We start from the raw sequence: 24,698 nt of genomic DNA on the forward strand, positions 1-24,698 counted from the left end.
TCATGCGTCCACTCACACACCCACTCAGACACTCATGCACCCCCCTCAGACCCACACACCCACTTTCAGACCCTCTCAAGCACCCACTTACAGATCCACTGACCGAGACAGGCCCTGTGGCCAACTGCGCTGCCGATAGCCAAAGGACGTGCGTGGTTGGGTGGCTATAAGGGCTTTTCTGCAAGGCCTGGCTGCAGGCCAGGCCTTCTGACCAACCCCTTCGGCAGGGTGCAGCGGGGGTTGGAATAACGTATAGTAATTAAAATTGCTTTACGTTAAAAAACCTTTGAAATTTACTGAAAAAAACAAAGGTTACAGGGATGTTATAGTTAGGTTCTGAATTTACTCGTACAAAAACCACAGAAATTCAGCAGTTAGATTTTTTTTTAAGTAACTATAACTCCCACCCAAAGGTAAATATAACTCGCGCCTTCGCCATGTACAGCTCATTATTCCACATATTATATCATTGATGAGATCTTGTATGGAATCTTTGATATTATCACTGCAACATTTCCAATGCAATTATTGATAAGAAAACTGTGCATGGCAAGGGCGCAAGTTATAGTTACCTTAGGGTGCAAGCTATAGTTACTTAAAAGAACTAACTATATCTTCTGAATTTCTATGTATTTGTACAAGTAAATTCAGAACCGAACTATAACGTCCCTGTAACCTTTGGTTTTTTTCAGTAAATATATAAATATATATATATATATATATATATATATATAGGCTAGCATATCTTTTGTCAATCTGTCATATTCAACAAAGATAAACGAGTTACAGTGTGTTTTACCAGCTAACCTTCACTGCCACTCCAAAAATAGAAAATAGACTGTCAGGGGTACACAACAACGTGATGGCAATTATACTCCGAGGATCACTGCCATCAAAACTATCATACACACATCCTTATTTAAAGATGTGTGATGTCTGAACTTGATACTTGCATCCGTGCAGTACAAGGGATTTTCCTGACACTTCTGTAAGCGAAGGTGAGAAAGGGAGACTGGAGGGATATTTATCACCTCTACGAGATTCCGGATGCCTGGCATTTTAAAAGCCATTTTAAAAATGATGGCAACATGAAACATGAGCGAGAATGGACGCTGGCATAATATGATTTCTGTGCACACTTAACAATAAGATTTTATAAGTACACTTTGCACAGGGATAAAAAGTGATTATTGGATTGAACTGCGGTGATTTAAATTGTTAATGCAGTAACAGTTGAACAATGAGAAATGGAAAATATTATAAAGCACTTTGAAAAACATTGATAATCCAGGTGCATTCTGGTACTTGTATTCTGTATGATTGTCACGTAACATGATGGATTTAAGCACTTATCTTGTTCACCTGTGAACAAGGCAAAGGACGAAACACGTCATGAGAGACTACGAACCTGCTGCCAATATCTACTGCTTCAGCGTTTCTCCTTTTAGCTGTGTGTATCTATTTATCTATATATATATATATGAATTCTGTGCTTAGTTTTTAATCTCAATTGTAATAAAGTGCGACGACTTACAATGTGTTTTATCAGCTCACCTTCACTGCCAATCCAAAAAAAAAGTCTGTTAGGGGTACACATCAACGTGATGGCAATTATACTCAGAAGATCACTGCCATCAAAACTATCATACACACATCCTTATTTAAAGTTGACTGGTATCTGAACTTGATGTAACAAAGCTGGTATACATTTTTTGACATAGCTGCAACTTTTGAGATTTGCAATAACACCACACTGAATTGTGCAAAGTCAGTAAGTTACCACCAGGAAAGACTGGCCTGAAAGCAGAGCAAAAAAAGTAGTTTGTGCAGAATATCGCACTGCACCCCTTAAGTCCTAAAGGAATACTTTGTGGTAATCACATTACTCCCTTATTCTGTCCGGCTCTATCTGAGGATCCATAACCAAGCCACTGAGGTAGCCTTGCATCTCACCACTTAAGAGTCCAAACACCACAACACTATTCCCTACCTAAAAAGAAGTAAAACCCTACTAGTTAGTAATAAAAATCACTAGACGTATGCCCATTAGATAGAAAGACAAAAGAAGGATCATTTAGCTGGGTATCAGCAGCAAAGAAAGAAGCTGGGTATGATTTGAATCAAACGTTATTATAGGACTGGATTGTTAGATACCACATAATGGCAGAGTTCCTGTGCTTTACCCATGGCTTTTGAAATGTGTTTGTTCACAGCCTTGGTATATAGCTTCTAACAGTTGTAAAGAAGTTGAGAATGCATATTGCTCGCCTCGTGTGCTGCTAGAATACATTCTGGGTATGCTTTAAGTTCACTAACTCTTGTGCGTATGTGTGATTCACCCGAACATCTAATGGCAAAAAATATACAACTCTGAATGGGTAAACTTAACATTATTTCTTTGAGTATAAAATAAATACAGTCAATCATTTATTTGTATACAGATCTCACATTATACATCAGCTGCTTCTAAATCCTATAAATAAGAGGAGTTACTGTTAGCCAGTTTATGTCCATAACCAAAGCGTTTTAAAGAAAACATCAAAGACTATCACTTATTCACTCACAGAAGGTTCATTTCTCCAGAAATGAGCGCGGTTTAATGTAACAATACTACAGTCAAAGAGCACATGGTCACCCTCATACAGATGCAAAGCCCCAATCAAGCCCCCTGAAGGTGAGAGTGAATCTTCGATGTTGAACCCCCTGTCCTTTTGATGACTCCCTCATGAAGAATCGAAGAGGAGAGATTAACAGGACATCCAGAGGCATAACCTCACTCCTGAGCTATTCAACCACCTTAACTCTGGCTACACTAAAAACAACAAAACAGACATCATGGATACATGTGAGCGAACTACCCATCCACCATTAATGTCTCAGATTCATTCTTTCCCAGGTCATAATTTGAAGAAAAACTCTTACTGCACTTAGTGCCATAAGAGCCCTCATTCTAAGATTATCAGAATCCCAGATATGACCAGTAACATGATTTCCCGGCCCCATCGAGATTCACAGTAAATATGGGACCTGGAAATATTTCCCTGCCAAAAGCAGCCAAAATCTCTGGGGAAAACTACAAAGGAAAATTATGAATTACCAGGGGAACTGGACAAGGAATTTCTGATTCCCACAGTAATTCCTCAACTCTAAGTAGAATCACAGAGTCCAACTTGATTTACGCTGGTAACTTTTACCAGTAGGGGTAGAGTTACGGGGACGATTACAGGGCCACTTACAACAGCAGACATACTGTTCTTCTGGATCTTTATTAACCTGTGGGTAAAATACTGATAATGAACTCCACCTGCCTTGGTATACCACCAAAGACAGGCACAAAATATGTTGAATCCACCACAAGATTGCTTGCGTACTGTTGCAAAACCTTCAAACACATTCATTACTTGAAATAATTAATGAATGAGGTGGAGCTCATCAAAAAGTAGCTCACTGATCTGTCTCAAGCGCCACACCACATTTATTGTCAGAGTCCACATCTCTATTTTTTTAAATATATTTTTATTGACAATCTTGCACACTTACATTACAGGACTATGGAGTGATACACAGTGAAGCCAAGTAGACAACTGTATAATGATAATGTATATGAAGAAAACACTGGCAAATTTTCCAGTCTGTCATATGATTCAGTATAATAGTCAGCTTCCATGACAGTTTCCGATATTGTCTTTTAATATAAAGAGCAAGAAAGAAAATAAATTGCATTGATTGTAACTATTCCCACCTCCCACCCCTCAGACACTCCCTATCACATGGAAAACAATGTCTTCTTATTTTTGTCATGGGGGCAGGTAGTAGGTATTAGGAAGAATGGTTTTCGGCTTCCCGGAGCAAAGAGACAGAAGGGGATGGCTGTCATTTGTTATGTCAGAGCAGATAGTTAGGTTTGAGTGTTGATACGGGCAAGGGAGTGTCTAAGGTGCCCTTGTTCCACATCTCTATTCAATTAACATTTTTGAGTTCTGCTGTCAAGGTCCTGGTCTCAATCATGAACACATGCCCCCACACCTCTCATCAGCCTTACTGGGCTCTGATGCTAGGGCATCTGCAACCTCACACACTTTTCAGCAGCCTTTCCCTATTCATGTTTTAACACTTAACTGCAAATACATGCCTTCTGCATTCAATTAAAGGAGAAAATAGTCAATAGATGATTGACCCTGGATGGGTGGTTCCTGTGCAAGGACTCCCTATGCAGGTACCACCTGCTAGAGACAGCCTGCAAAACATCTGAACTTGTACTAAAATTGTAAAGTACCTCAGTAAGTGCCTGTAGTATTGCTAGAATATGGGCCTAAATTAGATTTCGTCAAATAAAGTGAAGGCAGTCACAATGGAGGTGGACTTTATGTCTGCCAACCTCCTTTCTACTTCACCCACCAAATTTAGAGTTCAGTGCCGGCTTAGCGGTGAACTCTATGGGTCTGTATAAATCGCTGTCAGAGCGGTTCATACAAAGTCATTTAGAAGTTTGTCTGTCCACGATTGGTGACTGATGCTTACACCAAACCTTTACAACTTGTTTTCTTTTCCAAAGGCAAGCTCCCAAAGCAGGAGCTTGTTTTTTGAAAAGACACGACTAATGGCCTCAACATCATAGGGGTTTTCTCCCATGGTGTGGGGGTAATTTTTTTTAGTGGTACTGTCCCTTACCACTATGATATTCCTGTGGGTAACACCAGTAAAAAAAAAAAAAAATCCATCCACCCACCTTCTGGAAAGAGGGTGGAGACGGTCAGATGGCTTATCTCTGGGTGACCCATACTCCTTGGAGAAAGGTTTCTGTTGACTGAGTAAATTTTACTCCTTCGACAAAAACCTGGGGGGCTACAGAACTCAAATAGGGCCGGCGGACCAAGAGCCGTGCAGCGGAGCACCCGGTCTGTCAAACCTTAAATTAGGCCCTAACTTACTAGCAACCACTGCCGCTTCTCCACCTTGACCTCAGCGATTTCTTCTTGATTTCTTAAACGGCTACATGCTTTCTCTTTGGCTAGAACTTCAGGCAGAGAAAGAAAATCTTGTAATTTCAGGCAGCACACTCCTCAACAAATGACCACTTGTCCTTTAATTGGCACACCTCCTTCCCTCACTAAGTATTCTGGGACTTGTACAGTTCAATATTCTCAGTCTAACACTGAGCCCATCATAATTTAATTGTCTTTTTACCATCAAATAAAAATGTACTTCCAAAATTGTTGCAACATTAACAAAAAGAAAACGTGTCTTACCATTTTGATGCCGGTAGAAAACGTTACTGGTTTGATTGTTCTGGGCTTCTCCAGCTTTATTTCCAACTGCGTGGATCTGTCTTTGTGCTGAGCTAAGAGCAGCGCAGCAGGCAGATGAGAACTCTCCTAGACAAGGAAGAGAAACCAAGGAATTAGAGAGCCAATTAATATGACTCTACTTTTTTGTGGCTAAATAAAAAGACCGTTTTACAGCACTATTCATGTTTGTAAAACATTGCTAATTTGTTGGTATAAAAAGTTTTTTTAAATTGAAACTAGCGGTATGCTAAATCTGTGTAATTTTCTTTTGCACAATTACATTACATTTTGGGAAAAATTACGCACAATTACGTGAAATCCAAATCCTGCATGTAGCGCTATAATTTAGCAGAAAAAGATGTTAAAGAAATAGCTCCAAAAACACAACTGCCTCGAACAATAGTTGTCCATGTTCTGGTTGTCCTGCTCTCCCAAACTATGATATTGCTTGAAGTGCAGTTTGATTACGCAGCGTGACGTAATGGTGTAACTTCTGGAATTTTATTTAACAGTAGCACCACATTTCCAAAAATAAGCCAGTGTAATCTGAATTTGAACAAAGCACAGTGATGCAACCCAATCCCAGGGATTCGCTTGTGGATCACTCTTTGGGACTGATGTTGGGCCATGTGTCTGCACTGCTGTGAGGACGTGGCTGCCTAGAGATTGACTTGTTCATGCAACACTGAGGGAAGCCAATGGAAGACAACAATGCTGACAGTAGAGTTGGCACAACAAAGACAACATCAACAGTTTTAGAGTCAAGATCCTACCAAGCACTCTTTCTGCCACCTAAGTTATTTTTTCTCCAGCTGCCCAGGGAAATGGAATTAGTGCTTTGGAGTCAAAACAGGTAAGCCCATCATGAGTAGGAGGACGAGGGAGAGCTTGAGAGGTGCTAGTTCTCATTTCTGAAACCGAAGCTCCCTAATCCCTTTGTGGTGGGGAAAAGAGGGAAGCGGTGAATAAGCAGGAAGTGAAATAAATGGAATTATGATGGCAAAGTTATTGACACACTGGGATAGGGCCTTGATACAAAAGTAGGTAGGGTTATACAAAATAAAGGCAAAGGAAGAGACTGGTAGAAAGAAAACAAATAAATGGAGTCCCAGCAAGCGTAACCCACTTACAGTCTCCCCATCAAAGTCTATTTAAATCCAAGCCAGACCAATAAATAGAGCATGCTAGGTGAGGACAAATGTGGTGTGGTGTGCTGGGTACAGAGAGAGTCTAAACAAAGAGTAAAGATGAATTTGATACAAACCCTTAGAGTTTAAATGATGCATGAACATAGCGGAATCCCTTATGCTGGAGTAAGAGATTAGTGGGGTAGTAGAACAGAAGGTTGCTGCAATAAATGAAAACTTCAAGGCAACTTATATAGTATTACATAATTAGAAAGCCACTGTACCGCAACCATCACAGCCTTCGTCCACTGTTCTCCACCTGAAAACGTTGCAGTTTAAGATGTCTGGAAAACAAGCAAGACCACCTGCAGCAGTCGCTCAACATCTGGCAACATGACCCATTCTTCCACTGGGAACAATTCTGATAAAACATTGCCAATTTGAGCAACTTACCAGCTGAGTGTGTTAGGCTAGGCCTATCATTTCAATAGCTGCACAAAACAGAAGTGTGGTTCCCCGTGCATCACTTTCCACTCAGTCACAACTACATTTCATGGTGCCATGTGAAGTCTTCCCGTTCTCAATCCATATTCTCCTGACTTACACTGGCTAGGTTGTTTGTCTTGGAAGGTAGGTGCTTGTCTAGAAAGACTGAAAAGTCTATGTGTGGCAAAGCTGATAATTGTCATAGGGAGAAAATAGGAATAGGGGCGTCCCTCAAATAGGCCTTAACTATGGCCTTCCTCATGAAAACCAAAGAGTTGATTTTGAAAATGACCGTCTCAAAGACTGACAGTGTTTTTGATATGTGCTGGAACCTGGCAGCTCTGGGGGGGTAGGTAAAGAAACTTTAAAGGGCAAGGTGTGATGGTGTCTGGAGTAAAGGTAAATGAAGTTTGAAGGTTGAAGGTTGGTTCAGGTTTTACGGGGTTAAGCTTAAGTGAGCACAGGGCCATTTAGAGTGTGATGCAAGTAACACTTTCCAATATTCTCGGCTGAAGGAAGGCGCTATCTGGCTGCCGTCTCCATTCAGATGATATGTTAAATAATGAAGGATATCATGTTGCCAACTGAGGTGGGGCAAAGGGAAAGGTAGAGAGTTGCTAGCAATGACGTTTGGTGCATGTAGACTGGTATAGAAATCGGTGGTGAATCAACGAAGGCCAGGAGCTACAAGACGAGTCACTGGAGAGAACACATTAAACATTCACCTGTAAGGCATAGGGCAATGAGATCTGCAAACATGTTTGGCTGCTCTACTGTACTGATCACCAGAGGCAAAGCTTCAAGGGTGGTGGGGTGTTACGCCGCCCTAATAAATGTAGTTTGTGATGATCAGTTGGGTACAGATGCTTTCAGATGGGTATGACGAGGTGTCTGTTGGATTTAACCAGGACTTTTTACACTCACAGACAAAAACACACACACTATCTTTCCATCTTAATGTTTAGAAAGACTTAAAAAGTGTTGGTTATTTCACAAAATAACGTGCTTTATTTCACTTAGTGCCCTAACCAATCCGCATTCCTCTACCTTTCTACTGTCAATGAAGCCCCTCTCGTGTGCCTTGCTTGTCGTACGATGTTGAACATTATATGCCAGCCTCATTGTTGGGTTCCACCCCCCAGGCTTACTGACCAAGCTACGCCCCTGCTGATCACAGAAAATACGTTGAGGATAATAAGATAGGAAGACAACTGCAGAGAGATGAGAGCCTTGTTGGTTTCTGTAGTAAGGGCAGAACCACTGGAAGCATTCAGATTACGAGGCAAGAGAAAGAGAAAGCTAAAAGGCAGGAAAGGCCGGTGATGCCCCTTTTAACCGAACTGAGGTTTGGCTAATTTGGGGCAGGAAGGGTAGTAAAGGCTGAACGGCATATTAGCTGGTCAGAGTATGGAGAACAGTTCTGTCTGGTAGACGATCTGATGAAAACAATCTGAAGGGGCAGGATGATGAGGGGGAAAAATGCGCATGGACGAGGCAGTGAAAACAATGACAAGGGTGTTCCTCAATTAGAGGCAGGGGGTGCAAAGTTTCTGTCAGTGAGATTTGAAGAGGTTGTGGGGGGCAGACAGGAAAAGGATGGAGATTAATTGTGACCAACAGTTTCTGAGGGCAAGATTTGAGAGCGGGGGTGAAATTTGTACAATACGTGGCTTTAACCAAATCAAAAGCTGTGTTCTATGAGAGCTTGTTGTTGGTGTCAGAGTAGAGTCGGTTCACTTCACTAATCAATTCTCCCTTTTCTGTTAAGCAACATTTTACCACCCTCTCCATTTGATCCCATCTCAAAATTTTCAATGGTAACACGGCTCAGCTGTAGCAAACCCCAGCTAGTTGAAATGTGCTTCAACACATTTTTGAGAACATGAAAGCTGTATGTAGAGGGGGTGCATATAAACTGTACACCATCCAATCATGACATTACACCTCTGATACCTCTTTCCTCTAACTAGAACTATCTTGTCACGATCTCAAATAGCTTTTTGCGCTTGGAAAAGACATATGAAATAACAGCTAGAGACAAGTTTGAGAACAAAATCTCTTGACCTAGTAGAAGGCAAAAATGGCACAGTATTACATTAACCCCTTTGCTGCTAGCCCCCCCTCGCACACCCCTCCTCTTCCTGAGCCAAGCCCTTTTTTGGCTATTTGGGTTAGTTTGCGGTTAGGCCTCCATAACGTGTTGTGCACATAAGCTATCCACACAAATTAAAGTCCTTTTTTTCCCAACATCTTGGGGATTCTAAAGGTGCCCAGGGCTTGTGGATTCCCTGGGAGGAGACTTGGAAAATAAAGAAAATATATCAAATTTTTGAGTAAAGTAGGGAAAAAGTGTCTCAGATAAAAGTTTTTTTCCCTGAAATGGCACCCACTAACGATTTACTGTACTAAAGTCACCATCTTCCCAGCTTTCAGGAACAAGCACATCTGAACCAAAAAAAAAAAATTTTACTATTGTTTTAGCATTTTTCTAAGAGGTAGCCTTCTTTCCATATTTTGTGTGCTCTCAACCTTCTTCTAAGTTTGTGGTGGAAACTAGTGTGAAACCCATCGGTGATCCGGAAAAGCTATACATTTCTGAAAAGTAGACAAAATTTAGAATTCAGCAAGTGTAGATCACTCAAGGTTTTCCCAAGGAAAACAACTGTTATTGAAAAGTAGGAACAAACGATCATTTGTGACATTTCCATATGTAACTTTTTGTCACAATAGCAGATATACCATTACATCTGCTAGACCCTTCTGGTTGCAGGGATATATAGGGTTTGTCGGTTCTCCAAGAACCCAAGGTTCTCAGATCAACTAAACAAGATGCACAGTGGTGGGGGGGTTAGAAAGACTGTGCCCATTTGTGTTTGGTGGGTGGGGGCACTGGCATTCCCATTTTGGGCAACCCCTCCCCTAGGTATGAAAAAAATAATCCCTGGTGCCTAGTGGGCTTTCTGCCCACCCTTGGGGAGGGGGCAGGGGGAGAGCAAAACATTTGCCCCTTTTTATTTTGGGTGGGGGCATGGCCTTGCCCATTGTGAGCAGCCATCAGCCCTCTTATTAAAAACAAATCCCTGGTGTCTAGTGGCTTTCTGCCCTCCAGAGGACAGACTGGGGATAGTAACCCCGCTCTGCTCACCAGGGGGAGCAGAAAGACTGTTTATTTGTGTTTGGGGTGGGTGGGGGACGTTGGCATTCCCATTTTGAGCAGCCCTCCTCCTCTAGGTATGAAAAAAAGCACTGAAGCCAAGTGCGATTTCTGCTTGGAGATCGCCCTCTTGTAGCAATCCCCAAGCAGGGATCCACTAGGGACGGGTACCATTGTAAAGGGGAGATTCTCCACTTTCCAACGATACCTCTCCCGTTTGCTTAGGTGCTCGGAGGTCTGAGATAGCCCCTTGAGCACCAGGCAGTGAGTGCAGTGCGTCATTTCACTGAAAACCACACACAGCCTCCGCTGTTTTAGCAAAAAGGAAACCCCTCTGCTGTTAACAGCAGAGGGGTGACCTGGGCATGTTCAGAAAACTGAATGGTTCCGTCCTCAGCACAGGGCCACCATGCCCGAGGACAGAATCGTTCCGTTCTCAGGACGGAACTTGTTAAGCACATTTGCAAACATTTTGCACATTTCACTAAATGCAAGACCTGGTAATTATGCAAACTTAATCTCACTTAAAGAAAAATTCATAGAGGCCTAATGTCTATTGCAAAACATCTCAGTAATGCAGCATCCAACAAGGTGCATGCACACTCTTGAGAATAAATCTTTTTTTTTTTAAAGGAGCAACTCCAGTTTGAAATCTTTCGCCATTAGATTTCGTGACCAGGAACCGTTCAGAAATCACTGCAGGCATGAGGTGAATGAAGATGGCAATCTGTTCAAAACTTTAACAATTGTTTATTTGTAACTACCAGTTATTTTCAAAAGGCCCTGCCAAAAAAATAAAACGGTCGCTAAGTAGTTCAAATCATAATGGCCGCCTCACAAAATTTGAATAATTAGTACTCTAAAATATATATTTTATTAATTTCTTGCCAACTCTATATCACATAAAAACACATACAATAATAAAATCTGAATCACATTAACACAGTCATTGTCCGCCTGAAATAGATGCAAATGGCCCTAAAACATCTATGTCATGGATTCGCTGTCATTTAAACAAGTTTCCAATATTTGCAAAATGACTGACAGTCTTAAAATAGGCAATTTGCAATCTTAAAATAGCTGGAAGGATAAATTGTTTAAGTGGACATGATTATTTCCTCCTGCTCTGGAATTCTCCTTTCTAAAATAGCAATTTCCCCCTGGCTGACAAGACACATGCCATATAGGGATCATTTCCAGATTGCTTTTCCATAAGACACTAATACTTAGTTTTAGAAGAAAAACACATTGTCAAAGCCTAGTTTCTAAGATGCATAATCTATCAAAATAAGCATAAGGAAAAAAGTGTTTCAATGTTATGTATTATTTTCATTTTGCAAGAAAAATCTGTAATATTTAACTACCATAAGTCAATAGTGGCTAAATTAAGAGGAACGTCAAGGTTTACAATTTTATATTTCAGTTTAATTTTACCTTCCACTTGTTGTAACATTAGGCATAGTCTTGAAAAAAATAAAAAATAAAAAAATCAACGATTTATAGAAGCGGTTTATGCCCAAAATTTTAAACATATTTCTTGCAGGGCAACTTTTACACGTACGTTTCCTTATTTATTTCAGTAATGTAAAATTAAACAGTGTATCTTCTGTCCGTATATGCTAACCAATTAAAAGAATCATTGACAAAAACAAATAGATTTGACACTCTCATTCGAGTGCCAAAAAAAGCAACATAGAAGCTTGCTGATGTGCCAAAAAATGTAATTAAAAAATGCTTTGTTTGTACTTAATGCAAAAATGACAAAAATAAATGAGAGATGAAAGAGTGTCAGATGTAACACAGTCTTAAGCCAAGATTGATCTAAGATGTGACAATGTCTCAAGCCATTGACTGAATGTTCCCAAGCTAAATCTGGCTATGGCTGAAGGAGGCTCAACTAAGGACCCTAGGAGGACTTATGCAATAAATGATGTTTATAACGAAAAGTGCCTGCCCCATTATATTGTAAAAAAACGAAAACCTGCTTCATATACCAACTTAAACACAGTTGTTGTGAGCATGCAACTCACTTATTGCAATAACACTGACTTGGCTAGGTCTTAAAAGCGAACATTGCCCTACCACTGTACTGCAGGTTTAAATTGGTTAGGTGTCACAAGAGAGAGTATGGTATGTCCTGTGAAGTACCTAGGTGCTTACCACGAAAATCCACAGAGAACCAGAAAGACCAACATGCACTAAACATGAAACATTCAGAAAAAATGAGGTCCCAAGGATCTTACAAAATTGCATACCAGTTGAAATCCAAACAAGGTGAATTTGTAGTTTGCTCTGGAGGGAAGGACCTAACACAGTGAAGACGTATCCACCCTTTACTTGCATACTAAATTTGGGAATGATCAGTTTCTCCTGATGGGCAGACTGAAGAATGCACATAGGTAAATAGGGATGGATCTTATGCTTGAGGAATGGAAGAGAGCAGCCAAAAAGGGAACATTAACCAAGGGTGAGTGTCTTCAGCCTGGCACGGTAGTTTACCCGGAGTCAATGAAGGGAGTGCATAGAGGATAAGTGGGGCTGTTAACCAGCATCGGATTTGCTAGCAACCCCACCCCTTAAGCAGATTAACCACACATTCCCAAAACACTAGAGGATTCACAGGTACACGGAGTTACAGTAAACCAACATGCAGCCCACAAGGGCACTAACTGCTAAGACGCAACCTTCTGGATAGATGGAGGGAAGGATCTCCAGAACCTCAGTTGGAAAAACCAAACTTGACTCGTAGATTTCAGATGTTAGCAGATGGAGGGTGAGTCCCAACTCCTGTGGTCAGATACAAAACCCCCTACTGGTCCTCACCACTACCTATAATTGTCATGTTAGTCTTATCTCCCGTACGTTTTAGTTAGAACTGCCCATCCAATGCCATACATACTTCATGTAGTGCTGTGTCTACAGCGCATAGCGAAGTAGATGTAGTGGGAATGGGTTAGGCAAGCAAGGAACTAAGCCAGGCGTCTCCAATGAGTAGCTCTGGCTTCCTGTGAGTAGCTCTCCTGTGTGCAACTCCGCCTATTACTACAGGAGATTTTGCTTGGTTGAATTATTATAAGCATGCCAAAATTAAAAAGTATATATTTGAAATTAAAACGTGTATTTTCAATACTCACAAGATGTTGTTTGTAGAAAAATGGTTGCATTTTCAAATTGTACTTAGATCCATTAGAGAGATTTATTATTCACATTAATACCTTGGTGCCAGGGTGTTTCAGCTACTGGTGTTTTGTATTACCTATTTACAGGCATTCAGTCCTTCCTAATGCACTGATGTGTTCACTGCTGACAATCTTGGATGGGGTGGTCACTACTTCATCACTAATATTAGGAGCTCAGGATGATTTTCATTGAACAGAAGTAGCTTTTGTTACAGGAAAGGTTGGAGAACCCGGAGCTAAACAAAAACACTTAACTGAATATGTGGCAGTGAAAAGATACCCTAAGTGTGACGGGTTTGCCCAGACATGGGTCCAGTGCTCACCGTGCTGTGGGGTTGCTTGTGTTCTAATCTAGAGAGGACCGGGCATGGCAGTGCAGATTGGTCCGTCCCTACTGCAGCCAGAACTAAGACTGGATTGCATATGACAGGTCTCTATCTAGAGTGGCGCACTGGGAGAAAAATTATGGACTGGAATGTGGCCCACGCAATCACAAGGAGCTGAGATTCATTCAAACATTCCTTCCATCACCTTGTTATCTGATGCAGTATACACTCTAAGGACCATGATATACCCAGACGTGTCCCGTGCTCATAGTGTTATAGGTTTCAAGCAATACTTCACTAACTGATTAGGCTGACATTGGTCTGGAGTTGCTTGTTTTCCTGTCTGGAAGGACCTGGCTTTGCACTTCGGGCTGCTTTGTTCCAACTGGAGCAGGAACAAGAACGACTTTCATGTGGCAGTTCTCTATCTAGAGTGTCTTAGGAGACAAAATGCAATGCACTGGAATACGTCCAAGCAATCGCCAATGACTGAGACAAATTCAACCATTTGTTCCATAACCTTCTGGAATTGTTATAATGAAAAGCTACTGAAAAAAACACCAACAGAGGCCATCAAGTTCAAGCGGACTGCGATGGAGAGCGGGCCAGCTACATGGACCAACCTTTTCCCACTTTAAAGGTATATTGTATGAAGGATTGTGTCGATGTCAAGGATCCGAGGAGCAGGATGGTGATGCATTGGTTCGGATCTGCGCAGTTGAGGATGCATCATCGGCAAATCCTTGGCAAGGAATAGGATGTGTTATTGTCAAGCTGTGCTCCCGGCGATGTGAAGGTGATGAGTCGGGGCTAAAGGCGATGTGGCATCAGCATCGAGGAGAGCTCTAGCAGTTCCAATCAGTGCAGTAATGGCGATGCCTGGGTTTTTTGTGAGAAAAGCTGCAAAACCCACTTCCAAGAACCCCGTACTGGTTTGGCACTACTTGGCAGGGCAGGACTTACAGGGGCTGTAGCAAGGGAAAGTGATATCTTTGATGTCCCTGAGACTTAAGAACAGGAGGAAAGCCAGCAAGCCCTTGGTGTCACTATGGTTTGAAGTGAGATGTGTCCAGTTCTTCCTCAGCAGGGAAGAAGACAGCAGGGCAGAAAAGCAGTCCTTCCAGAGCAGCAGTCTAGAGTGGCAGTCCTTGTAGTAGCACAGCAGTCCTTCTTCCTGGCAGAGTTCTTCACATGTCCAGAAGTGTACTGATTTGGGAGGGTCAGATGTCCAGTACTTATACCCAGTTATGCCTCTGGAGTGGGGAGACATCAAAGAAAGGTTTTTTGAACTGCACAGGTCCCTTCTTCCTGCCCTGGCTCCAGGCTCACTACAAGGGGTCAAGCATTCCCTTGTCCACTGCCTATTCAGGTGTGTCAGCTCCTCCCTCCCATCCTGTCCAGGATGAACCATCAACATGTAGATGTCCACTCAGTCAGACTTACCCTTCCTTTGTGTCAGTCTGTCCAGAGGAAATGCAGGAAACTACTATCACCCCACCCCAGATGGGTTGGGTATTGGAGACAGGCTGCAGGCACACAGGGCTAAGAGCAGGAAAATGCCAACTCGCTAAAGGTGCATTTTCAAAATTGTAATAGTAAATCCGACTTTACCATTAAAGAGATTTGTCATTACAATTCCATAGGTACTAAGCATGAGACAGCTTCTCCTTCTCAATTAGGAATTTCAGCTAATTAAATGTAATAAGGGATCCCCAAAGTGAACCTATAAGAAGGGTAGGCCTCACAGTAGTGAAAAACTAATTTGAGAGTTTGCCACTACCAGGACATGTAAAACTTAAAAGTACATGCCCTACTTTTAGTTACATGGCACCCTACCCTATGGGCTTCCTAAGGCCTACCTTAAGGGTGACATACGTAATGAAAGGGGAGTTTAAGGCTTGTCAGAATATTTTAATTGCCAAGTTGCTATGGCAGAGTAAACTCCACACACAGGATATGCAGTGGCAGGCCTGAGACATGTTTAAGGGCAACTTGAGAGGGTGGTACAATAAGTGCAGTAGTCCCACTAGTAGCATTTAATGTACAGGTCCTAGGCACATATAATGCATTTTCCATTAACTAATAAGTAAATTAAGTAAATTAAATTTGCTGATTGTGGATACATGAATTAGATCTTGTTTTTAGGGGAGACACACATGCACGTTAGCACTGGCCATCAGTGGTAAAGTGCTCAGAGTCCTAAGGTCAACAAAAAGAATCAGCAGAAATATGAGTAGGCAAAATGTTTGGGGGAAGGCCACCCTAGTGCTGACAAATCTAACATCCCCCGCCCCCTCAGCTGAAAGTGAGGAGAGCTACCCAACCTCTTGGGAGTTCTCATCACTAAGGTGGAAAAACCTGAACAGACCATCAGCACTGTGCGTGGTCTACCCCGTGTTCCACCCTAAAGTCCATACCCTATGGGGAAACAGGCCACCTCAACAATTTTGGATTCTCACCCCTCATGAAAAACATGACTGCAGCTAAAACATTCTGAGATGGAGTCTGTGCCTTGGTGCTTTAGGGGTTTAAGTGGCGGTACCCCCAAGTCACCTCAAAACCAAAAGCACATGTTCGAAAAAGAAAGAAAGTATTATTTTGAACCCAACACTGGGTGGCAGGAGTGTGCATAGTATGTTACCTACAGCAGCACGTGCTACAAACGCTATGTATACTACTTCTGGTCTGTTAGGGAACTTTAACTGGACCAAATTTGTTAAAAGCAAAAATAGTATGTTTTAATTAAAGGCACGGTTACTTTGTCCATTAAGGAAACGCAATAGGGACCACCAAAGAAGCAGAACTAGAGGAAGAAAGGAACAGACCCTCTATTGTTTTATTTCATGACTGCACAGAGTCTTTTTTACACGGTACATTGGAGCCCACTTAAATGAAAAATTGTCCACGTAATACAACTGTTACAACAATAAATTGTCTCAGCGTAAAAAATAACATGCATGACTTACTAGTTAATACAACATGATCCCCATAATAGTCAAGGTATTAAAAATAGAGAGGCTTAAGTGGGTTAACTTACATACACAAAAAATAACTTATTAAATACAGTGAATAAAATATAAATTTAATAATTATTATTTGATTAATGTTCTAACTATTTTGTAATTATTTGAACACCGACAAACACAAGTAAGCAAGTGTCAGTTTTCATTACCATTCGTCATACTTAACCCAGTAACACATCACTTACACACCAGCATTATGAGGTGATATTTGATTTTATATGCTACCATGTCATTCATACTTTTTTGCAGAAATGAACACAAAATGTGAACCGTAAGAACGAACAAAGTGATAATTTTGGAAAGCAGCTGTTGCATGACTTTGAGCTGTTTGCTTGCAGGTCCGTTATTTAATAATTTGCTGAAACAGTTACCTTACTCACTTTAATATTATTTGCGCTTTATGTTTCTTATTAAGTAAAAGTTACTTTGCAGTTAAAGTGTGTATATATAGTTGTTGAAATATGAACACTGAATCAACAAGATATTCAGTAGCACATCAGAGGCAAACAAATTGTACAGGAAATTTCAGGAAAGCGCTAGGACCACAGAAGAGAGCATTCACAGTTCAGTTTACCAGGTCCCAAGCCCTCAGTGGGAAATAAGACATCCTTTGGAAAACAGAGTTCTCATAAAAAAGGTTTAACTCGTTTTTTACAAGCTCCTCGTATGTATCAGGTGTTATGATATGTAAACATTAGGAGATTTATTAATGTAAAGAGCAAACAGAAATGATAGCATGGTGGTGGGGGGGGGGTGGAGTTTGGGGGATGGGGGGAGAGATTTGTGGGGTACCTTGGTGGTGGTAAATTGGTTTTCATTGCGGCCTATATGAACTCAGCATCTCTGGATAGAGGCAGTGCTTTTCTGGAATGTCTTCATTAATCCACCTAGCTTCAGTGAAAGTCATTCTGCCCTTAACGTTTTATTTAATTAGTTACATGAGCCCAGAAATCAACAAGACAATTTCCACAGACCAAACTCCACTTGGTTCCGTTTGAAGCTTGCATTACATTCCAATTATGCTGTTAAGCCTTCAAAGCAATAACATTATTCCATCCTACTTATCTTATTCGTAGAAATCAGATCCCTAACCCAAGTCAGGAAAAATATATTAATATATTTTACTTCTGAATGCGTGTAAGTAGACAAAATGCATCGGGAATTTTGTTCTCAAAGATGAGAATTTGTCAAAAATTGTGACAGCACTCAGAAGTCTGCTCAACAAAAAGGAAGAACCCTGTCTTGCACTTTGCCTTAACACCCAAATTAATGGAGCCACTGTAGGCAAAATTGATGGTCAAGGGTGCCAAATTGGCAGGCAATCAAGCAAAACCTGAGCTGCTATGCTGCACCCATCAGCTGCCCTGCACAGCTCACCCAGAGCAGACAAGACAGTGACTTTTGTGCTTTCCCCAGGATGTAAGCCTGTGTGGCAGGGTTCAGGTTATTATTAGCATGTACAAAATTCTAAATCTGGTGGAAACCTGCACCTCTTGCACCAAATTCCCTGCCAACGTATGGATCTGCATTAGACTTCATAAATGGCAGGAGGTACAATGGCACATTTTCCCTCACACGGATCACAGAGTGTTCGCACCTTTTGGAAGAAAAGTGATAGAAGTAAAAAAAAGTAAGCTACTCAACATGGGTCGCACTACCCAGTCCTTGCTTCTTTGACTAATGTCTTACTCCCTGGGGCAGGAGAGAGCTTCCTTTGTCCTAGTAGGATAGAGAAGAACTATCCCTGGAATACACTGGTGAGAGCAGAGGTGCTCTAGACCCAACAAGAGGAGAGGATCAGAATATAGAGCCTCAACCAGAAAAAGTAAAAGGTTGCCAAGGTCAGAAATGAGTGGGAAGTTTCATTTCCTATATCATTGCTTCAGGTCTAATAACGTTGAGCTATCTAGATGGCCATTAGAAAGAGCTATTTGTATATATGTAACTACAGGTTGATTATCTACCGGTGCCCAGCAAAAGGGCATGTGATGGGCGCACACGCAGCCCCTGTGACAATAACAGGTATTATTTGGTGTTGTAGGATTCCAAAACTAAGAAACATATGGCAATTGATTGGCTGCAAGGTAGATATGTGGTCATAACAGGGAGACTGGATGGCTAAAACATCGCCATAGGTAGTATCTATGGCCCCAACATAGATCAACCGACATCCTTTTTCACTTTATCTAGTGCTTTCGCCCCATACGTTTGGGTTTATTATACTGTGTGAGGCTTATAACTGTGTGGTGGACCAGGTTAAATACCTCTCCCACCCTCCCTTATATGGCTCCCTGGTTTATAGAGCAGTCTGTTTATTCTCTACTTTCAGAGAAAATGGGGCCTGACTGACTCCTGGCACTCTCAACATGGAGAGGAACGAGACTACTCATTCTACTCGCCTTTGCACAACCTCCATGTGCGGCTGGACACCATCCTATGTTCCCTGGATATCCCTGATGCTCTATGCGTACCTAACAAGAATGGGCTCATATTATAATTACCTTTTATTGAAAATGCAATGGAGCAGACTTTGGCCTGTTATCCTGTCCTGGCGATATTGGCCTGAGTCCCTGGAAGACCCGGTGTTTCGCGACACTCTCTGGGCCACCGGAGGTTCTTATTTAGCTGAATATACTGGCACCACATCATCCTCACCGACAGAATGTGAGTAGAGGTCACTGTCTATCTGAGGTCACAGGGTTGAGACGGACGCTAATCTAAGATATCAAGTTAGCGGAGAAAGACTTGAGGGCTCTAGAACAGGGGAGGCCAGACCACCTGGCGATCCATGCTGAGCTTTTGGAGGCCAGGATAAAGGTAGCGGTGGAATTGGACCAACTACGTTGATTCAATTACAAAAATTATATGATTCAGGCACACAATGAACGGGATCCAGCAGGGTCACTATTGGCATAGTTGGCAAACTCGGCCAAACATGGTTCTGTGATAGTTGAAATGACCTCCGCCAATGGGGATAGAATGTACAGACAAAACAATATCAATGAAGCCTTTCGTGCATATCATTCAGCCATATGGTGCCACACTGCCATCAACGGGGTTGACACACTAAATAGATTCTTATTAGGCCTAGATCTCCCAATGCTGCCCTTGCAGGCTGCTGTAGAACTCAGTATGGGCATTACACTCCCAGAGATTATGGCTGCCATAACACGGATGGCCAGGAGATAAACACTGAGCACTGATGGCCTCCCAGGTGAGTTCTACTCCAGTTTTGCAGTGTGTCTAGCCTCTAAATTGCTTGCCCTTTACCAAGCTGCCAAAAATGAGGGTATCCCCCCGCTTTCTACTACGGAAGCTCTTATAGTGCCCCTACTAAAACCGGGAAAAGAAGCCACAGACGTAATATCTTACCACCCCCTAGCAATGTTGAATATCGATTATAAAATACTCAGCAGAATTTTAGCCACCAGGCTGACTCAACATATGACCATCCTAATTCATAGGGACGAGTCTGGGTTCATCCCAGGCCAGAATGTCAGGGGACTGATGACAATACTGGAAGCTGATACCTACGATAAGACTGAGGTGGCGATTTACGCCATTGATTGTGAAACAAAAAAAGGCGTTTAGAGTGGCCATACTTGCAAGAAGTTATGAGGCACTTTGGGCTGGGCCACGATTTAGTGGCCTGGACAAAACTTCTGAATACGAACCTGCATGCGGGTCTATCTTGGAAGAACATGAAGTAGAGCGGGGAACGAGGCAGGGGTGCCCTTTATCACCCCTCCTTTTTGCATTTGCGATGGAATCCCTTTGTTACGCCCAGAGGGTGACTCATATGGCTGAATAGGTGGGAAGCCAAGAGCAATATACCACGTTCTACGCTCATGACTTCCTCCTCTTTCTTCACAATACAGAACAGACTTGGTTCCTCTTGGAGCACTTTGAAGATTTTCCGGTCTATGAGTCAACTACCGAAAAACCTGTATCTTCTCAGCGGCTTCTTCAAGGGACCCAGCACCAAACTTAGGAGTGGCATTGTCCATGCTCCGTAGACCAATAATGGTGGGCGGTATGTCCATCCCAGATTGTGAATCATATTATTTAGTGGACCAGCTACAGTTGTTGACCCAGTGGATAGCAAGGAAGCCATCGCTCGACTGCAAATTACACATCAGAGCCCCGTACATACATAGAATGGCCAGTATCCTCCTCTGGCCGCGATCGCCAGCTCCCGCGGACACTCTGGAAATATTAGTGGCATACCGCTGCTGGGACCGAGAGACTGCCCCTACTCCCCTGACATCCCAATGCAGTTTCTGCTAATATTTCCACATGATGGTGACTGTCGGGCAATCCACGATTGGGTAACTGCATGAGCAACAACAGTAGGGATGATTTATGAAGCAGAAACCCTCTGGCTCTATGCGGATTTCCAAGAACGCTATACCATAGCCTTCCTTTTGTATCGAGCAGTAACAACCAAAATCCTTCTGCGCTGGAAGCAGAGTTTAGTGGAATCACCCAACTCCAAGCTCTGTCAGTACTTGGTCACTGCCTCTGGAACGTTCAAGGCAGTAACCTGCTTGTACTGGCGACAGATGCTTGAATTACTGACCCCTTTGATGACCCTTAAGTCGCGGAGGGAGGAGGACTTGGGTAGCCCTATTGCAGGCAAGGACTGGAAGCAACATCTGGAGTATATACCCAAGGTATCTTGTAATGCCTGATTTAAGTTGATTCATTTTTATATACTGCACAGAGCATATCTTACTTCGGGCAAGCTCAGACGCTACCTTGGTCAGGATGAGGCAAAATTGCCCAGATGCAAGGAGCCCCAAGCTGATTTTTTGCACATGTTTTGGAGCTGTACGTCCTTGTGTGACTACTGTGAAGGTATCACTAGGACACTGCCGGTTATTGAGAGGGAGGTACCATGCACACCAGGGCATTGTCTCCTTAGCTGGTTCCCCGACACCACTAAAACAAAAATCCCAAGCCAATTCCAAGACTTAGAGCTCATTATAGCCAGGAGGGAAATAGCTCCTGGCGATAATGAAGAGCCCTCGAGTATCGACCTTTAAGAGCTGGAAGCATGAAATGCTGAAATGGGCTGGCTTTGAGATTGTGGTCAAATTACAAGACGCTAGGAGGGGGCAGGGATCAATGGATGGGGCCGCAAACTAGGAGACACTGGTGACTGGACTTGACCAAATAGATGAACAGTCATTAGAGGAGGAACATTCCTCTCCTTGAATACTTACCCTTAAATAGAAGGTGGGTAAAACTGCAACAACACATGGCAGCATAGCAGTACACCCAGAAGTTCCCTGGGGTGCTTTCAATGGACAGTTGACCCCTGACAGTGAGTGTTAGAAATAGGGTCTCTAGATGGCAGTCGGTTTGCACCCTGTCGAAGTAGGGACCCTCACTCTAGTCAGGATAAAGGAGATACCTGCTCAGATAACCCCTGCTCACACCCATGGTAGATTGGCACGAGCAGTCAGGCTTATCTCAGAAGAAATGTGTAAAGCATTTACACATAAGACACAGTAATAAGTGAAAACACTACAAAAGGACACCACACCAGTTTTACAAAAATAGCCAAAATTTACTTGTGTGAAACAATACCAAAACGATAAAAATCCAACATTCAGTGTTAAAGAGATGTATTTTGCAAGATTTATTCAAAAATACAGTTCCTTGAAGTTGATAGCTCCAACACGGCGTCGTGATCAACAAAACCAACAGTTCAGGCCAGGGGCGGCATTGCGGGCCCGCTACGGTGTCAGGAAGACCCGCAAAACAGTACCTTTGCAATTGCACGGTGTCGTGATCCTCGCAGTGAGCTCCGGAGAGCAGTGTCACCGATGTCGCGTTGTCAGTTCCGGAGTCTGCATGTGGGTCGTCAGGCCCTTGAAGTCACAGATCGAACTCTGGGCTGATGAAGTCAGGAGAGGTGGCGGTGCGAAGAGGGACGATGCGACGTGCGGTGCCCACAGGTCACGGTGCAGGCAGCGGCGTCAGTGAGACCAGGGCTGCAGTGTGAAGCGGGGCGGTGCGATGTGCGGTGTTATCAGGTCACTGTGCAGGCAGCGTTGTTGTCATTGCTGAAACGCTGTCGTTGGTTGGCCCAAGCCGGCAGTGCGGGATGGGATGGTCCTTCATGAGCAGTGTCCACAGGCCACTGTGCAGGCAGGGATGCCTGGTGATGACAGTGGAGTCGATGGTGCTGGCGTCAGTGGAATGGGGCTGCGGTGTAGGACAGGCCGGTGCTTCCTGTACCTCACGAGTGGTGTCCACAGGCCACGGTGCAGGCAGCGGTGCCGCGTCAGCAGGAGCATCATCGTCGGTGATGCCCAGGCTGCAGTGTGAGCAGGCGATGCCGGAGTGCGGGGCCCACAGGTTGCGGGTGAGCGGCGGCTCGGTGAAGTCGTTCAATGACTGTTGGCGAGACCAGGGTCGCATTGCGAAGCGGCTCTGTGCGGCATCAGCAGGTCATGGTGCAGGCCATCGGCTTGGTTGGTGGCGAAGCAGTCGTTTCTTCTCTTGAACAGCACAAAACACATAGTTCCCAGTGCTGCAGGTCAAGGAAATTGAAGTCTTTGGTGTCCCCGAGACTTCCAACAGGAGGCAAGCTCTACTCCAAGCCCTTGGAGAACTTTCTCAAGCAGGACACACAGCAAAGTTCAACCTTTGCACTCTTTTCAGGGAGAAGCCGCAACTGCAGGCCAGTCCAACAGAGCAATCCAGCAAAAGGACAGTACTCCTCCTCCAGCTCTTTAGCTCTTCTCCTGGGCAGAGGTTCCGCTTGATTCCAGAAATATTCTAAAAGTCTGGGGTTTTGGGTTTTCTTCTATACCCCTTTCTGTCTTTGAAGTTGACAAACTTCAAAGCAAAGTCTCAAGTATTTGCAAGATCCTTCCTTGTCCAAGCCAGGCCCCAGACGCACACCAGGGGGTTGGAGACTGCATTGTGTGAGGGAAGGCACAGTCCTTTCAGGTGCAAGTGACCACTCCTTCCTCCACTCTAGCTCAGATGGCTCATCAAAATATGCAGGCTAAACCCCAGCTCCCTTTGTGTCACTGTCTAGAGGAGAGGTGTGAACAGCCCAACGGTCAAACTGACCAGACGGGGAATCCACAAACAAGCAGAGTTACAGAATTGGTTTAAGCAAGAAAATGCCTACTTTCTAAGAGTGGCATTTTCAAACTCACAATCTAAAAAACAACTTTAGTAAAAGATGTATTTTTAAATTGTGAGTTCAGAGACCCCAAACTCCACATTTCTATCTGCCCTCAAAGGGAATCCATGCTTTAAAGTTATTTAAAGGCAGCCCCCATGTTAACCTACGAGGGAGATAGGCCCTACAACCGTGAAACCTGAATGTGGCAGTATTTCACTGTTAGGACATGTAAAACGCACCAGTACATATCCTACCTTTTAAATACACTGCACCCTGCCCATGGGGCTATGTGGGGCTACGTAGGGCCTACCTTAGGGTGCTTTACATGTACCAAAAGGGAAGGTTTGGGCCTGGCAAGTGGGTATACTTGCCAGGTCGAATTGGCAGTTTAAACCTCCACACACACACACTGCAGAGGCAGGTCTGAGACACGTTTACAGGGCTACTAATATGGGTGGCACAACCAGTGCTGCAGGCCCACCAGTAGCATTTGATTTACAGGCCCTAGGTACCTCTAGTGCACTTTACTGGGGACTTACTAGTAAATCTAATATGTCAATAAGGAATAAACCAATCAACAATACAATTTACACAGAGAGCATATGCACTTTAGCACTGATTAGCAGTGGTGAAGTGCCCAGAGTCCTAAAGCCAACAACAACTGGCCAGAATAACTAGGAGGAATGAGGCAAAAAGATTGGGGATGACCCTGCAAATAGGGCCAGGTGCAACACAACACCCCCACCAGCCTAAAGACGAGGTAGACCAATCAATACCTTGATGGACTTCCCTGATTGGGGCGAAAGAACAGGGACCCTAGCCCACAACAGCAGGGGCATGTTTCAGTTCCATGCCTTCCTGACTCCAGTTAGATCCCTCTGTCCATTTTCTCAGGGCCCACTAAGCTAACCCATGGGGAACCCTTCTCCTGCGGATACCATCTGTGCAGCACCTAACCTTACTTTGCT

General features: G+C 43.3%; 1 protein-coding gene across 1 annotated transcript in view; it reads right to left on the reverse strand.

Moving 5' to 3' along the window:
- The window catches only part of MNAT1 (MNAT1 component of CDK activating kinase), a 386,226-nt gene that overhangs the window by 221,855 nt on the left and 139,673 nt on the right, over window positions 1-24,698 (reverse strand). The window contains exon 6 of the mRNA XM_069207410.1: window positions 5,250-5,375. Coding sequence (XP_069063511.1) covers window positions 5,250-5,375 — 126 coding nt within the window. The remainder of the gene's footprint in view (window positions 1-5,249; window positions 5,376-24,698) is intronic.

The sequence above is a fragment of the Pleurodeles waltl genome, chromosome 9, assembly GCF_031143425.1.
Source record: "Pleurodeles waltl isolate 20211129_DDA chromosome 9, aPleWal1.hap1.20221129, whole genome shotgun sequence".
In the NCBI taxonomy this organism is placed as follows: domain Eukaryota; kingdom Metazoa; phylum Chordata; class Amphibia; order Caudata; family Salamandridae; genus Pleurodeles; species Pleurodeles waltl.